Source organism: Zosterops lateralis (assembly GCF_965231275.1).
Source record: "Zosterops lateralis genome assembly, chromosome: 3".
In the NCBI taxonomy this organism is placed as follows: Eukaryota; Metazoa; Chordata; class Aves; order Passeriformes; family Zosteropidae; genus Zosterops; species Zosterops lateralis.
In genome coordinates, this window is record NC_139764.1 from 70,242,836 (window position 1) to 70,261,220 (window position 18,385).

At 37.8% G+C, this 18,385-nt stretch overlaps 1 protein-coding gene across 1 annotated transcript in view; it reads left to right on the plus strand.

The window, feature by feature from the left end:
- The window catches only part of PREP (prolyl endopeptidase), an 87,880-nt gene extending 71,585 nt beyond the window's left edge, over window positions 1-16,295 (plus strand). Inside the window, exons 11-15 of the mRNA XM_083856610.1 lie at window positions 1,282-1,418; window positions 7,078-7,172; window positions 9,787-9,918; window positions 14,205-14,361; window positions 15,145-16,295. Of these exons, the coding sequence (XP_083712736.1) occupies window positions 1,282-1,418; window positions 7,078-7,172; window positions 9,787-9,918; window positions 14,205-14,361; window positions 15,145-15,439 (816 nt within the window). The 3' untranslated portion in view covers window positions 15,440-16,295. The remainder of the gene's footprint in view (window positions 1-1,281; window positions 1,419-7,077; window positions 7,173-9,786; window positions 9,919-14,204; window positions 14,362-15,144) is intronic.
- Window positions 16,296-18,385: the final 2,090 nt, after the last annotated feature.

Genomic DNA, 18,385 nt, shown 5'->3' on the forward strand with positions numbered 1-18,385 from the left:
TGGAGGCAGATGTGATTTCATTTGAAATTTCTCATATTTCCTTAGCAATGATTAAACTAAAATTAAATGTGATTACTTTGTTTTCAGCGTACCATGTGGATTTACATGTTTCACATTACAGGCAGTGCTCAGAATAAATGCATTGCATAGGTTCATATTACTCATGAGGTTCATGTGTTGTAAAAATAGAACCTGTTGATCGTGTGCTTTACAATTCACCGTAGGACTATTTCTTTTAAAAGCAGAGATTCTAAACATATAACTAAATTATGAGAATGTGTCATTCTTCCTTTACTACGTTTTAGTTCTAATTAGAGTAGAAGCTGCAACAATGTTAAAGCAAGGCAGTGAAAAGGAATCACCCAGAATTTTAGGATGAGCAATAAACTGAATTCACAGCCACGTGTTTTGCTTGATTGGCAAAATATGACACAGTAGATCCCAAATTAGAGTATGCAGGCAGAGACATGCATCAAAGCAAGAAGATGTGGGAACTATGTTAAGCAATTACAGTCTGTGTTTGTGTATACGGAGTTCAGCTTTTAACTTCACGCAGTGCTGTGGCAGCAATAAAAAGACATATGAAAGCATGTGCTGTGTGGATGCTTGATGCTGGTTTTCTTTCAGTTAGAAAGCCAGTGGGCAGTGCAGTTGTCTTACTTGATGGACTGGGGATTCTGCAAGGTTGGGGTCTCCTGGTTCTAGTTGCCTAGTAATGTCTGAAAATGCACGGAAGTGCTGCAAAAGTTTCTGTCATGGCTTGTGTTACCACCTTGACAAGGTTGAAGTGTCTGTGAGACAACCTGAAAGACTGGGCAATGCTTAGTCCACTTTTGCTGGATTCACCAGACTTGCCTTGTTAAATTCATCTGTGCAGGAAATCTGGTTTTAGTTCTGTTTGTTCTCTATGCCAGCACAGTCTTTGCTCCTTTCACATGTGATGAGCCATGCAGCCCTTGTGTTTTCACAGTCTTCCCTTGCAGAGAACTGTATTCTTTTTGTAACATTTTCTTAAACCGTTGTGTGTGTAGAATTGGTGGACAAGATACTGAAAGGTGATCCCATCATACCCTTTGTATTGTCTCATTTTGGTACATTTTCCAGAGCTGATAAGCAACCAAGTGGGTGGTGGCCGTTACTGAATCTGACCTGGGCAATAGGTGCAAGTTGCTCAGAAGGTTTTACCCCTCAGAAACTACAGTAATGATCACCTCTGATTCTTGTTAACAGCACTTGTGGAGAGTTACAGCACTAAGAGCATTTCTTTTTCTGTTGTCTTAGGTTTTCTACCCTAGCAAAGATGGCACTAAGATCCCAATGTTTATTATTCACAAGAAAGGAATTAAATTAGATGGTTCTCATCCTGCCTTCTTGTATGGATATGGAGGCTTCAACATATCCATTACACCGAGCTACAGGTAAGCAGCATGATTCACACCTTCTTCTGGAGGATCTGGTATTAACAGCTGCCACACACTGTGGGCAGGGTGGACCATGAATCTGACAGGATGCATTTCAGGTTCTTAAGAAGCAAAATGGGGGCATAAGGGCTGCCCAGGCATCATTTGTCTGCTTCATTAGTTCTGAATTTGAGGGTTTTACCCAGGCTCACAGAAGAAATTATGTCAGAGCAGAGCTCTGCTCCCCTGAGGTTTACAACAGTCATCCTGTCCTTAGGATTACAGCTTAACTTCTTCTTGCACTGTCACTGAGTTCAACAGAAAAACATGGATATATATATTAAGGAAATATTTGAGTCTTTTGCTGGACTAATAATGTGGGAAGTTTTCTTTTTTCCAAGTTACACAATTGCCTTTGTCTAAATATTATAGAAAATCAAATGTTTGGCTAAATTAATGTAAATAATTAAAACTTGGCTGCATTTTCATATTATACTTTTGAGATTACATTGGAAACAAAATCCTTCTGTGTCCCATATGATGAGGAAAGAGGATTTTGTCTTGAGATGCAAATGATACTGTCTTCACAAATGCAAAGCATAGCATTGTAAACCAAAAATGTTGTGTTCAGAACAGGCTTTGTAGCTCTCAAAAGCCATAAGCTTTATAGCATAGATCATCCCCTTAAAGAAAAGGCTTATTTCTTAAGCAAGGCAATTTGAATACACTTGCCAAGAGGCAGTACTTGAATACCTAAGAAATGCTCCTAGGTGAGGAAGAGGAAAACAAGTGGAAAGGCTGGATAGAGAACAGTTTTTCAGGAAACAGAAGAGCAGCTCACCACAGAAAAATAATAATGAAACAATCCTATTAAGTTTAGGTGCTACTAGTCTTGCTTCAGAGTTAGCACATTTCAAGAAATCCTTTGTAGTGCTTGCCTTTCTTGTTTGCTGTGATTGCATTTCTGAATAGCAGTTACAGTTTCTTTTCCGTTATAGCAAATACCTTGTCTAACAATGGACCTCCCATCTTGTGCTCTGTGATAATTTGCAAGCTTTTTATCTGCCTCATAAAGCTACACTTTTAATTTTCTGTGGTTCTTGAGAGACACAATTATATAACTAGCATAAGTTTTAAAATTATTTTTTACTTAGGTTCAACCACTGATTTATTACAGTTTATTGTAGATGCTGAAAGCTGTGATAAAACTTACCATTTTTTCAGTTTTAAAGAATGAACGTAAAATAAATATTACATATTTATTGATTTAAGGTAAAATTTCACATACTGCAGAGCTGACATGAGCTGGTTGCTGGCACGAGGAGAAGTTGTTTCACAGTGCCTACTTCCACCTCCCATCCATTGGCCCTGGTGCTTGCTGGAGCCTTTGCTAAGCTGATTTACCTCGCAAGAATGACAGAAAACTGTCCCAGCAAAACGAAGTGGGTGGTTTTCTGCCGTTTTGGCAAGCTAAAAATTGATTCTCGTAGGAGTCCAGCAAACAGCAGCAAGAGGGTGCAGCTGACATTTAGAAGAGAGGAAGATGGGAGGTAGGAGCAGTGACCTATATTTTCCTGAACCCTATGAAACCTTCTTTATACAGTTCATAAATTAAGAATATGAATCTGTAGCAGTCCCTTAAAAGTAAATGCACAGGGAACTATCAGTGACCTCCAGATCAAAATATATTATCTCACTGACAATGTAAATAAAACATGATTGGCCACACCTCCGTCCTTACTCTCTCCCTCTAATATCAAGATAGGATTTCTCAGCCTTCTCTTTCTAAAAGAAAAAAAAGAAAAGCCAAAGCTTTCAAATACATGTTTATGACTAATAAGTTGAGAATTGAGCACTTGGTGAGGGAATGCATTCCAAAAGTGGGCAGGCAAAATCAGGGAAAGTAAATTGTAAGAGAGAATTTATGCCAGAAAAGCAGGATGTCCAGTTCACCCTTTACCTGGCAGATTCCATTAATGTTTTACTCCATCCCTGTTACTATATACTGCTTTACTCCTCAAGGAGTTCCCAAGTCCAAGTGCTACTCCATCCACAGCCCAACACCATGATTTGGTGGGGGTTTTTTCTTTTTCTTTCTTTTTTTTTTTTTTTTCTTTTTTTCTTTTTTTAAATCTTTTTTTTTTTCCCTGATGACCACAACACGAGTGCTGGAAAACAGCCACAGGATGGCCAAGGCTGAGGCTTGCCACATCACTCACCTGGATCCTGAGCTGAGATGTAACTATGGAAATGTAACCAAGTAGTAGCCAAAACCTTTTAAAAAACAAACAAAAAAAATTCCTGGCCAAATACTCCTGGAATTTTTTATTTAAACTGAAGACTCTTAAAACTTTCCACAAAGCACTCCATCTTCTCCTTTCCAGTGGTTCAGTTCTGTCCTGTGTGACTTCCAGCCTGTACAGTATTCTCTTACTGGTATTTCACACCCAGCTCTCTGGTTTAGGGAGCTTATTTCTGCTTAATTCACAAATAGGTGTTCCTTTTCACATCAAAAATGAAAAAAAAATCTTTTTTACTGAAAGCAATGGAAACAAACCAACAGGTTACAGGAACCAGAAATAACTGCAAGAATGATAGGCCAAAGTAATTAAGTCAGTTACAATAGTGGTTTATTTTTAAATGCAAGCATGCATCTTTCATATGCTTCTTGGGACTGGAGAGCTGCATTTGATGGCATTTTGAGATGGTGCTTACTAGAGCACTGTCATTAATTATACAGCCTACATAGCAAGTGAAGGTTGCTGGAACTGATAGCAGTGGCTTGGCAGAGCTGCTGGGGAAGTGCCATCACAAGCCCACCAGTAATGCCTCAGATTTGGCTAACTACACTGCAGGAACCAACATGTTTCCCTTCACTGTTCTGTGTGTGCCTGCGTGGGTACAGGAGAAGCAATTTCTAACTCATTCTGGAATACAGCTGATTGTGCAGCAGACTGTGAAATTGCATTTCACTGCCAGGTTGTTCCCAGCCTTTAAGCAAAGAGGTGGTGCAGGGAAGAGAGACTGAGCCTGGGGAAAGGTCAGGCAACAGAGCAGTCCTCAGTACAGAGTGGAGGATTACTCCTTTTACTTATTCTGTCACCTCTCTCTTCAGCTCCACAAGTGCTGAAAAAGCAACCAAGTCCAGTGGCTCAGGACTTCTGCCCCATAACCTGTGCACCAGCCTGCATTTTTCTGTTAACTCACACCTGACAGCAGATCAGTAATTCTGGGGAAGTGTTCTTTCTCTGTGAAGCACAGCTCCTCACATTGTTCTCTTCCGTAAAAAACAATATCTGATTTATTATTTTTTGTTTTATGCTCCTTAAGAGTAGTTAGAGGGTCTGGAAGGAGTTTTCCAGGGCAGGAACTATCTTCTGATCCCTCCACTGACTTTGTCCTGACCCTGTTGCCCTTTCCTTTACCCTGCTTCCAGGAGAGAAGGAAAAACAGGGGTAATGAGAAAAGGGTACAGAGACTGTTGGGAAGAGCAGGGAGCCAGACTATGCATTGCAGAATGAGGTATTTCATAGCCATGCAGGTTGACTAGTCACAGTTTGCTGTGACTAAGACACCAAGCTGACTTGCAATCAAATCTGGAAGCAAGAATCCACCTGGAAAAACACAGGAGGCAGTAGTAGGGTTGTGCATGAAACTTGAGCTTTGTGCTGTCTGATTACTTGGACTTTTCACTCTTTTAAAAGGTAATAAGTTTGGACTCTACTTATAAAACCTGGTTCCTTGAACTTAAAGTAAAGTTAGAGAGAAAAACTTTGAGAAAGTTTGTTACAAGCTTGAACCTCCAAGTATTGGTCAAGTTAGGGTCCTGACTCACCATGATCCTTCAGACAGGCACAGTTTCTTTCAGCAGATGGAAGAGGATGGACTCTGATGTGGAATATTTTATTTTTTTAGGTATTCTCAGACAATATGTTTGGGAAGCAAGCTCTTACCTTACCTGTAATTCTTACTTGCTACTTCTGATTATTAGGGAATCAAGTAACTTTGGACCAAGAGGTCCAAAGTTTGAGGCAGACAGGGAAAGGAAGTGCAGAATATTTTGGGAGGTTTTGTGAGTCTACATACCAAAAATTAAGAAGCCACAGTCTCCTGAGGCAACCTACTGTCAGGTTACTCCACATAAGCTGTGTAGCAACATGTTGAAATTAAAGAATCCTGGAGTTTGACAGAGTAATGCTCTCTGACCTTTGCACAGTGTGCTTATAGAACATCAATCTTGCATTTGATCAGCATGTCACAGGAATCTAAGGAAAATGCAATTCACAGTGATGGTCTTAAGAAATGATTTTACAGAAGCTGAGGTAATTCATGCCTTGTGAGCCACCTGATGGGCCAGATAACTAGCCTAGGTGGAAGGTTTTCCTTTGATGGTTATGAAGATACAGAAATCTCTTCTTACCAGTTATCCTTGTGCTTTTCATTTCCTTACTCCTTGATATATATTCTCAAGAACATGTGCCAGTACATAGGTAATTGCTTTGGGAGGTATGAAAACTTCACCTGTTATGATACTACATCCACATGAGACACACTGTAGCACCACCATTTTTCAAGCCATTTCTGATAAGCAGTAGTGGGACTTAAAGGTAAAATGACGCAATCCTTGCCCTTGTAGTTAAAAAAATTTATTTTCTGCAGACAGTGGTTTCTGGATGAGCAAAGAATTCAAGTAAATAAGAAATTTAAACCTACTAGAGGGGGAAAAAAGACTTGAGGTTAAATTTTAATATTTTATTTGTCTCCTTAGCATATATGTGGATGGCCTTCTGCAGCTTCTCCTATGTTAAGCTACTGCCTCAACAGATCAACAATTAACATTTTTTAATTTATAATTTTAATTACTTCAGTCTATTTGAAAAAAAAAGTAATATCTTTGATACTTTTGCAATTTGGATTTTTTAAAAAATACACTATTTTAGCTTTCAGACAGATTCAGGAGATAGTAGGGGAGGCAGAACCTGTAATTTTATGTTATAATATTTGTTTTGTATTTAGCAATGTGAGAGGAAAATTAATAAGAAGGGAATTGGCCAGCTGCTGACTTGACTGCTGCCAATGGCACAAAAGAACAGTAGATTTAGAATTTTTCTTTGCAAATACAGTATTGCAAAGGTCCAAAAGAAGTATATTAAGCAGAAATTAGGTTGAAAATACATGCTCATAAACAAAGAACAAGTGCTGATCTTAAGTCTTAATTCTTTGATTTCTTCCTTTGGGCTAAATCATCCTTTCCTCTCTGAAGAAGTGGAGGTCCCATGAAAGAGGAACAATTCAGAAAGTTATGGAGGTCCAGTGGTACTGCATAACTGTAGTCTGCAGACTAATGGCTTTGAAGATAATTTTTGTAAATGGTGGCACATTCTGAGTGGTCATCTGTTAGGCTAACCACTGGTCACTCTTCTCCAAAGAGCAGTACTAAGGGAGGAAGAGCAGACCAGCACTGGTTCCTTCCTGTCCTAAAGCTGCTGGAAGTTTCATTTTCATGGATAACCATTGAAAAAAGCCTAACTACTCAGGTTCGCCATCAAGAGGGATTTAAGTCACAGTTTTGTGATTAATTTTCGGAGAGATCTTTCCCTCAAAATATTTTTGCAGAAGTGGCAGGTGTATAAAAGTTGAAAAATAAAAATAATCCTCTTACCTTTTTGCTTTTCAGTGTGTCAAGACTTATTTTTGTGCGACACTTGGGAGGTGTTCTAGCAGTGGCAAACATCAGGGGCGGCGGTGAATATGGAGAGACCTGGCACAAAGGTAAGTCAGTCAAGGCACAGGAACAAAACTGCAGGCTTAGCAATGAAAATTGCAATATCTTCTTTTCACTCCCTCTTCCATGCTCACATCTCCTTTTGCATTTTACTTATTCTGTGAAAAAGTAGATATTTTTCCTTACTTACATGTTAGATCTGTGCATTGTCCAGTGTTAATCTGATGGTTTTCATTAGATTATTTTCATTTTTGCAGCCTACTTAAAAACAGTTTTGTGCAGAGACAATATTTTCCAAGGAAATCATTGTGGGTTTTTAAGCAAGATCAAGTTCCCTGTACTTAAACATTGGAAAATGCAGCTATTTATCTTGAACTGATCTTACAAAAAATATCTGTCTATTGCATAAAACCTGGCTTGCTTTCACATACTTTCATTATTGCAGGTGCCCAATTCTAAATCCCCAAGACAAGAGCACTGACTATTGAGCCTCTCTTGGTATCGCACACACACAAAAAAAATAAATTTCAGAACTTCACAGAAGGTGTGAACTCTTCAGTTCAGAGTATAACTCTTGTATATTGTTTCTGCATAATTTATGAATAGACCTTTTTTTTTTTTTTTTTTTTTTTTTTTTTTAATATTTGATGAATGTGACTGGAAAAATGTTTTGAAGGGTTGTCAAGCACTGAAACAGGCTGCCCAGGGAAGTGGTTGAGTCACCATCCCTGGAGGTATTTAAAAGACACATAGGTGTGTCTTAGGGACATGGCAGTGCTGAGTTAACAGTTGAACTTGATGATCTTAAAGGTCTTTTCCAACCTAAATGGTTCTGTGATTCTATGATTGAAGTTCACATGAGAACCATCAGCTCCAGAAGTGCATTCACATCATCCCCCCACACTCTTGCGGGGGCGAACTTGTAGACTACCATTTGACCTTTTAGGGGTTTTTTTAAGCTGACTGTCATGCCTCAGGGAAACTCAGTCAAACACTGAAAAGTTCTGTCAATCTCTTTTCCCCTTTTTTTAACACTTTTCGTATATTTCTGTCCATGTTATTCCAATCAAGTCCTTGTCTTAATCATTTAATTGTCTTTGTCCACTTGCCTTATTGTGGAAAACTGTCCATGTTCCTCCACCAGGGGAAAAAGCTTGAAAAAGCCCTTCTTATCTCAGGAACATACCTATCTTTATTTAATGGTGACACTTTACTTGTCACCAGATTCCAAGAATCTGGTGCTTAAGTTGCTGGGAATGTTGTCAGCAAGACAAATGTACCAAAACAGCGGTGCTCATGATCTAGCAATTTGCCATGGCAGTAATCCATAATATCTTTTTATCAGACAAAATGGTATTTCCAGATCATTGCATCTTGATTTACTATTTCATCTGTGGTAACTATTTGTCTGGGTCATTTCCTCACAATTAAGTTAATTATGTAATAGTTTCATAAATAGAAGCTGTATGTGCTTGCAGATACAGGATATTATTGCTAAAGATGAAGTATCCTTCATTAATTTTAATTTGCAGATTGATTTGTAGTAGATTTTAATAAAATTTATCGTAATATGGTAATGCTTCTTTGATCCACCTATTTCCTGCTTGATTTTGACCCAAGTCTTTTATTGCAGTTTGAAATAAAATATGTGTCTGTTCTTTTGTAATTCCAGAAGCAATTACAGAAGGATTTTTTTGCTTAGGTTTAATTTTATAAATAGGATTCTGACCTTACACCAGCCTGGTGTTTTGAGCAAGTAGTAAGTTTTATTTCTCCTTTATTGCCACATACTTGAAGTCTTTTTTGTTGTCCTAATATGTCTCTCTTCAACAGTCTCATTAATACAAGAATGATGTGTATTTGTTAAAAAAAGAAAGACCAAAAATTACAAATTACTGGTTTCAATTCTGCAAGATCTTTATGACTAAATGTCAGACTTCTCTTGCTAAAAGTGTGTGACATAGAAACAAAGTAACCATTGTAAACTGGTTGTCTAGGATCACTTGATGGAGAATGGAGATAAAGAGACACCTCCAGACTGTGGCTCATGTCACTTAATTAGCGTAAAATTAATTGTCCTGGAGGTTCCTGGACCATAGGGATAACCTTAGGCAATCAGTTTAGAAGTCTCTTTTTGACCATAGCTTTATATCACCTGGTTTGAAAACAATTAATAGAAAAAAAAGTAAATTACCAGCCACATATTATATATCCAGGCAATTAGAAGTGCTTATTTTATATAGCTTGTTTTATAAGCTGAATCTTTATTGCCTTAAGAAACTGTCACGGAGTTTAATGATGTTAAGTCCCATTAGCTCAAACCTCAAGTGGGTTGTATGTGGTCATTTTGTATATATTTTGCTGTGCAAAGCTTTTGGCTTTCCTTTCACTGGTTAGGAACATTACCTGGCACTCACTCCACAGTATAGGTATGTATTATTCAGAGTTTCTGAAAGCATCAGAGTTATTGACAGAACCATCTTATAACCTCTCTGTGTTGACAGAATCTTTCATTTTTGCTGTTTTTCTGAGCAGCATCAATTATTAAAATGTTCATGAAACTGGAATTGTTCCCAGGTATTTTTGCACACATGTTTTTCTGAAGAGATGGTATCAAAAGGATTTTATGGTATCAACTGATTCATTTTGTTTCCGTGCTAGGTGGTATCTTGGCCAACAAACAAAATTGCTTTGATGACTTTCAGTGTGCTGCCAAATACCTCATCAAGGAAGGCTACACATCCCCAAAGAAGCTGACTATTAATGGAGGCTCAAACGGGGGCCTCTTAGTTGGTAAGAACTCCTTGTCTGTTTCCTAGATTTGGTGCTGGGCAAATTAAAGTAACCAGACAAAAAATGATGAGAACTGCCTGTCAAAAGTTGCCAGAATATCAATGCATTTATGTATACCAGGTGTTAAATGTGTACAGTAGTACTTCATTTGCTGTTTGCATAAGATATTGGAATTCTGCAGTCTCTGGTAAAGGCTGACTGTTACAAGCCACACAGTCTTTTATGGTAAGAGCTAACCCTGTGGTAGAATCACACAGAAAGTAAGAATGGAGTAAAAAACATGGGGTTTTTAAAATTTTTCTTTCTTCCAGTTAACCATTACAAAATGTCTACTGAACTATTAATTTATGTAGCATTGGAAAACTGTGTGTGGTCTGTTACAAATAGATCTTGTTAAATTCACTGCTACGTTCTTAAATTCAAGGAAATAAATAGCCTCCTCTTAAACAGAAGTCTTGTCACAGAAAGATCTCATGTTCTGAGCAGTCTAAGAGCTGCAAAATATATTTCTGATAAGATCCCTATCTGAAGGCATCTGAAAGTAACAGAAGAAAAAAGGAGGTGATTTTTGATGCAATTTTGAAAGGAAAAGGGGACACAAAGTAATAGTATCAGGGTCTGTTTGCCTTTTTTTATGCAGCATGAAAGGTGACAGACAGTAGGACAGATTTGAGCTACTTATGTGAGAAGGGTGTAAAAAGGCACCTCAAGTTCTTAAACCACTGAGTGGTTTTACTAGCAGTTTTACTAGGCTCACTCTGCTTGCTCTTCTGTTTGTATTTATCTGCTACTGTATACTGACTCTATTGATTTTATTCTATTTTTCAGTGAATTAGCATCTTGCATAAGAAACAGGATTTGGAATTATACAGATCTTTGGTCTAAAGCCGTCTTGGCTAGACTGGCATTATTATTTTTAGAAAGCAATTGTTTTAAAGATCAAGTAACAAGTACTTGTAAAGTTGTTTTTTGGTTTTTGCTTATATGCTTCTCAATAACAAGTGGCAGAAGGCATCTGTGCATTGAAAATAGAAATGGGTGAATATGATAAAGGATTAAAGGGTTTGTACTCCATTTGGGAATGCGAGCATTGCACAAGTCAATTTTATGTGAGCCTAAATATATAGTTGGAAATGCAGTTAAACTTTGAATATATTACATAGCTTCTGAAAATACTATTTTATTGTTATGTGGTCTTCAGCTTCAGTCAGGATGAGGTTCATCCTACCCAGCTTCATTAATAAAACCCCCTGGTTTACTGGCTGTGAACTGTTCAGCTGGGCTCCTTGTGTCAATAAGGGGGAAGCAAGTGACAACTGCAGGAAATACATAATTCTGGTAGGAGAGAGGTGTTAGGAATCTAGACCTTTCTGTTCTAAAAAATCTTGTTAGAATCCTTCCCTTGAATTTACTGGTAGATTACAGTCAAGCAGGATTTCCATGCTCTTGATGACCCTGATAGGGATTTTTCTTGACTGAGTAGAATTAGGTGAATTCAGGAATTTCTTGTAAGGTCTTTTTTATCAAAGCAAGAATAAATTTTGCAATAATTGTTGATGCAATGTTAGAGATCATAACTCATCCTGTAGGTTCGAGGACCCACTGCCAGATTTTCTTTGTTCTTATTTATTGAAGAAAAAGCTGACAAGAAGAGTATTTCACTCTTCCAAAAAATAGTTTCCTTTCAGTCAGACTAACAGGAGGTGACTGAGCACTGCAGAGCCCTGAGCTTGTCTTGTCTCATTCAACCACAGAACAAGACTTCCTTGTCCTGCAGTGTGATCCCCAAGCTGAGCAGATCAGCACAGCTGTGAGCTGAAAACCTTCCTGCAAATGTAGTGTTTGACCTCTCATGTTTGCCTAGACAAAACTTTTGAAGGCTTATTTTCATACTGGATTTTAAAGCTTAAAGTTATGTATAGAGGGATAAAATTCACAAATATATTGTTGTTCCAGATTAAACTTTAATAATGCATATAATTAAGTATTATGGCTAATTGAAAAGGTGCAGTGTGCATGGATGAGTGTTGCCATGGGTGATTTCTTACTGAAGGAACTCCTTAGGAAACTAGCAAGGAGCAACTTCTTCCAAAATCCTGAGCAACAGACAGTGCTTCAAGAGACACTCTGAAATAAAGAGTATTAAAATAAAGTGTTATGGTAGGTTTTTTTGCTTTTTTTCCTACCACAATACAATTTATGTTCATAAAAGAAAATAGCTTGAAGGGGAGGGATCTGATCAAAAACTTCCATTAAAACCTGAAGATCTTTTGCACAGCATCTCTTTAAGACTTTATATATACCTTATGGAAATGACTCATAAATAAGGAAGAGTTAGCACAATTACAGATCAGAGATGACCAAAAGTAAAATTTCATTTTTCAGAAAGTAAAAATCATGTTTAAATGAAGAAAATCGGGTATAGTGTAAACTCTTGGCAGGGACAGACAGACCATAGGAGACTGATGAACAAATTGCTTCTAATATTAAGATTAGCAATGACATTTTTCTATGCACATCAGAGGCAGGAAGCTGGCCAGACAATCTGTGGGACTTGCAGGTTAGTGAGATGTAAAAGGAGCATTAAAGAAAAATAATGGCAAAACAGAACAACTAAATGGTCTGTTTGTATTGATGTTCCCTCCTGAGGAGCGGGGTGGGGGTTCCCTGCACCAGTCTGTCTTCATGGGGAGTATTCTGGAGAGCTGACTCCAGCATCAGCAGGAGAGGTTGTGGAATGAATCAATCCAATGAAAAGCAGTGTCTTGCCAGGACCAGATGGTGCACATGCAGGATCCTAAGTGAACTCTGATATGAAATTGCAGGCTACTAAGCCTGAATATCTGAGGAACAGAAGGGGGCAAGTGTAATGCCAAGTTTTAAATGGTTCATGGTGATCCACGAGATGCAGATGAGTAAATCTGACTTCTCTAATGGGCAAGCTAGTTGAAACCAATAAATAATTGCTGACATAAAAGAAAGAATTCTGCAGGCTGAAGTTGCAGCTTTCAAATGTATTAGAGCTATCTGAAGGAGTTGGGCTGCATATGTGGCTTGTAACCGTGATCCAGATGAGGAGCTATTCTTGCATTTTCAAAAACTTCCTCACATAAGACTGTGAAAGAAAGTCCTTGCTGAGCTGGAAGCAAAGTCATGTCATAGCAATATCATGGTTAGCAGGACGCAAAGAGTGGCAATAATCAATCCATTTTCACAGTGGACAAAAATTACAAGATAATAAGAATTTGGGAAAGATTATACTTACATGTGGATGCACAGTGAATAGTTCTGAATTAATTAAGGGATTCTGGGATCCATTGTAGTAGTTATGTGAAAATTTCAGTGGTCTTACTTCTTAAAATTCATAAAAAGGCAGGGGAATTTGTAAAATCACCAGGGAAAATGTTTAAATCAAGAAACAGGAATTGGAATTGAAGAACTTACTGCTACAGGATATGATGAACACTGGATAAATAAACATTAAGAGAGGAAATAGTTGTATTTACAGGGGATGTGTGTTTTGATGGCTTTCTTATAAGATAGCTGGAGATAACTCCCAACTCAGAGAAAACTGAAATAACTAGTTCGTCAGATAATAATTTACAGGAAAGATCTCCCAGTTGCCACTTTACACATTGAACAGTGAGCCTGATGTTTAAAAAACAACTGCAGTTGTTTTTAAAATATATGAGGCAAGCATTATTCTTAAAGAAATTGCCCCTTCCAGCTCTAGGAATATAAAAATAGTAAAACAAGAAAACACAGCAGCAATTCACTTTGTTAATTTGAGGTTATTCCACTGATTTTGTAACAGTCTGCTTTATCAATTTTTTTAATGGGTTTACACAGTAATTATAGAATACAACTTCCATCAGTAAATGGAGGGCTTTTGATCCTTGATGCCCTTTTCTTTCTTGAGACTAATATTAAAAGTTTAAACAGAGAATGGTTTAGGTACCTTCATTTCAGTAGTTCAAAATCTCACATGCTTTAAAAGTTCATTTCTCCTTCACTCCCAATTTGGTGGTTTGAAAGGCAGTGTTCATAGAGCAGCATGGTTGGTGTCTGAAGAGCACAGAAATGGCTCTTAAGTTTTTTTGAACATCCCATCTTTCAGAGTTGTGGTTTTTATTTATTTGTGTACTTGCTTACAGTTTTGCTTGAAAGTCTATTTGACTTCATATTCACTGACAGACTATTCCCAGTACAACTTGGTAGTGAACCTTTTACTGATGAACTTCATTCTTTAAGATCTGAATACTAATGGAATTGTTTTCCTCCTGAAGCTGCCTGTGCTAATCAGCGCCCTGACCTGTTTGGTTGTGCTATTGCCCAAGTGGGAGTGATGGACATGCTCAAATTCCACAAGTACACCATTGGCCATGCTTGGACCACTGACTATGGTTGCTCTGACTGTAAAGAGCAGTTTGAATGGCTGCACAAGTAAGTGTCTTTAAATACTTCCTGTGGTTGTTAAAACGTGTAGTCTGCTCAACAGTTTCCGGTTGTCACGATCAGTATCTAGTCTAATGATTACTTCGTCCTTTCCTACACTGAATTTGGGGAGTTCAGCATTTCCTTACAAGTTAGTTTTGAATCAAAGACTATCTTCAAAGCCCTGTTGAATCAAATGGTCCTATTTTCAAAGACCTTGTTCTCCTAGCAGCTTGTAACAGTTCATAAGGTTTCCTTCTGAATAATGAGTCTTTTAGGCTATTACAACAGAATATTCTCAAGTGGGCCACTACATAAATTGTATTTTTTACCATGAGGGAGAGACAGTCACCATTGTGAATTGTATTATACAGTGTGGGTGGGATTTGTTTGTAGGAATTGAATGGCACTAAACCATAATAGGATCTTAATTAATTCCTTAGCTTCTGTTGAGAGTCTCTCCTGTTTCCAGCAGGATGGGTCCTGCTATGGACTTGACAGGTTTTGCTGCAGTTTCCCTGCTGGCTACTCCTGATATTTTGTACATTCCTGTGAGATGTACACATGCATCTCCCTTTAAAATAAAGAAGCGTACTCGCTTCACATTTCAGAGCCAGAGATCTAGGGCCACTACTGTGTGTCAGTTTCCATTAGTGCAACTCTGATTAATGTAACTGAGAACTGTTCTATTCTGAGTGCTAACAAATGCCACTGTGATGGTTTCAGTAGGGAAGGACCTTCTTGTTGGGTCTTGAGGAAAAAGATACGGAAACATTTGTGTGTTTTTCTCAGGTACTCTCCACTTCACAATGTCAGACTTCCAGAAGAAGATGGCATCCAGTATCCCTCCACGCTGCTTCTCACAGCGGACCACGATGACCGTGTGGTCCCTCTGCATTCACTGAAGTTCATCGCTACCCTGCAGTATGTTGTGGGCCGAAGCAGTAAACAAACCAATCCACTTCTCATCCATGTTGACACCAAGGCTGGGCACGGAGCAGGAAAGCCAACTGCTAAAGTTATAGAAGAAGTGTCAGATATGTTTGCTTTTATAGCACGATGTCTAAATCTTGAGTGGATTGAATAGGCAAAATGCTAATTACTGTCTCCTTTAGAAAACAAGGGCTTTAACAGTTAAGAACAGCCACACTACTACTTGGTGTAGTACTTACATTTAAGAAGCAGTTTAATATTTTATTGATCCAACCTGATAGGGAGTTTTGATCTTCTGTGCTTCCCTCTTTTGGCATTTCTTTGATTTTTTTTCTATTGCATTCCAAATTCCATTTTGAAAAGCATGTTGAAAAAAAATACCTGAACTACTCTCAGTACTGTTGTGAAAATTTAGATTTCAAAATTAGTGCTAGTTGAGCTTATTTCTTATAAACAATTTTAATGTCTTTCACCTATAAACATATCCAGATCATTTGTAATTAAATGTAAGTACTGTTCACATACAAGAACTCTGAGCATATTTTATTTACACAGTAATTTATTTAAGAATGTAAATTGAAGGTGTTCAGTGATAACCATGAAAAAATAAAGAGACAGTAATCCAGTTATGTCAAATATTATTAAAAGGCTTATATTACATTCTCTTCATAAACATGTTACAGTCTGTAATAATGATGTTGCTAAATTGTTCTTTCTTTCCAAAGAGACTTCAAAATGTCACCAGTTTTCTCTTTAGCCATTTATTTCCACACAGAAGAGAAAACTGAAGGCTGAAAAACTTGCAGAAATCTTAGATTCTCACTGTAATTTCAGTCAAGCTATACAGATACTCTCCAACAGCCCATGTGAAATTATTTCTTTAATTGTTTCTGAAGAGTAGACCAGGCACTGATTTAAATAAATGAACAAAATATAAACTAACACTTAATTAAAAACCCCACCCCAACCCAAAGCCACAGCTTTGTCCAGATTATTCAAGTTCACCTTTTTTCTGAACATGCATATGTAACCTAGTTTTGGCTTTGAAACAGCAAGAGCTCATAGTCAGACTCCCCTATGATTTGACACAGGCACATTATTTGAACTGCCATTTTTCCCATCTAGGCTGTGAATCTATAAAGTAGGTGTAAGTATTTGCCTACTGTTTAATCTCTGATGCATACAGCAATTAGTTTGATTTCGCAGAGAAAAAAATAGTATCCTATCAACTATTATTAGTCTTGTTGCCCCATCCAGAAAACATCACTGTTTCTCATTTTTGGATGTACTGATATCATCTCCCAGAATCATGCTTTTCATTACATTCATACTTAGATCCTAAGAACTGTATTTTAACTCTGGGCTCAGGAGTTTTATCTATAAACAAACAATGTCTTGGTGCAGGAAGAGGAGGGAATGGTATTTAAAAGAGAGAGGAATGCTCTAAAGAGCAGCAAAAATAAAAATAAATTTGTACCAGAGTTACTCTGTGTTTCTCTCATGATCTGGACTTCTTTTGATTCCCTCTGGAGTCCAGGGAAGATCATCCTCCCCACGCCTTTATTATGTATGGCTAATTTGATTTTAGGAGAAAATAAAAAATTATTTCTGCTTTCATATGAAACACCACACCTAAAACCTGTATGTGATCTGAGGTTTATTTGGGATCCATTAGGGTTACAGTTGTTCACAAGATACTCTGTAGACTTCTGCACTCTGATCACAGCATTGAATTAAACAATCCGAATAGGGAGTTGAGGGAGGGTTGATTTTTTTTCCTTCCAGACTGTGAGATGCAGGTTCAGCATCCCCCTTTTCCCAGAGGTATATGAACTGCTTCTTTGATCATCTAGAAATTTTCAACAGCTTCCCCATGTGGTAGAAACAAAGCACATAAAGCTGTGCCATCTCCATTTGTAATATTCGTAGTTGTGGCACGTAGCCTTCTATTGAATTAATAGTTACTGTCAAGAGGGCAGAGCTTCACCTCTGATAGAGAGCTTTGCAGGATAGGGTGTGTGGAAGCATGGTCCTCAGACATCTGAGAAATAGAGCTGAACTCTGTCGGTGCATTAAATTGCAAATGCTTGGTACAGCCACCTCAGTCATCTCTAGGTCTGTTCCTTAAAAATGCTTTTCCTTGTTCTCCAATAGCTCAAGCACAAAACTTTATGGCACAAGTGAAAAGTAACTCCTTTTCCTTCTGAAGCCTTCTGTTGAAGCTGAGTTCCCTGAATGACTCAGTGTCATGATAGATGACCTATAATCTGGGGACTTTGGAAACAAACATTTCTCTGAGTGGCAGTCAGTCCTACTGAAGGTGGAGCTGCTTGCTGGAGACACCACTCACAAATTAAGTGTTGCAGAGTACCCCTTGTGAAATGCTGATGTCAGTATTGGGAAGGCATTGTGTTTCTGTAACAGGGTCATCATGTCAAAATTTATTTGATCTTAATCCACTGTGCCAAGTTGAGGATTCAAGTGCCAAAAAAATGATATTGCAAAGCTGTCCTGTTATCTGACTTGCTGCTTTTGAGGCAGACGGGGTCATACTCCAACTTTGGAATCTATAATTAGGCCTGAGCGAGTAATGCTCTTGTAATATAGTGGAATTTAAACCTTCAGGGTTTTGATTAAAGACCTGCAGCCAAACTGTATAAAACATAATGAATTTTCTGTTAGTCTAGTTTCAAGGTTAAGTTATTTTCTCTATAGTGGAAACACTATTTTATGAAGATACTCTTGTGTTTTGTGGCATGTTTCCAGTATGTGAAGCAAAATTCACAAGCCGGGCAAGATAACTTCCTAACGATCTGCTTTTTTAAAACCACCTTAGAAAACTACATACTGATGTTTTGTGCCAAGATCCAACTCCCCCCCGCAAAAAAAAAGCCCTGTAAGAGGCTTATGTAACATGAAGAAAAATCTGATTTTGTGTGGAAATAAATGAACTTTTTACATAGTTCTCCTGGTATTCTTCACAACTGATGTAAAGATACCTTAGTTGTCTTTCCTCCCATGAGTGTATATTTGCTTTAGAGTTGATTTATGTGAAAAAGGTCAGAAGTATTTTTAAAAGCTGAGTGTCTTCATATTCTTT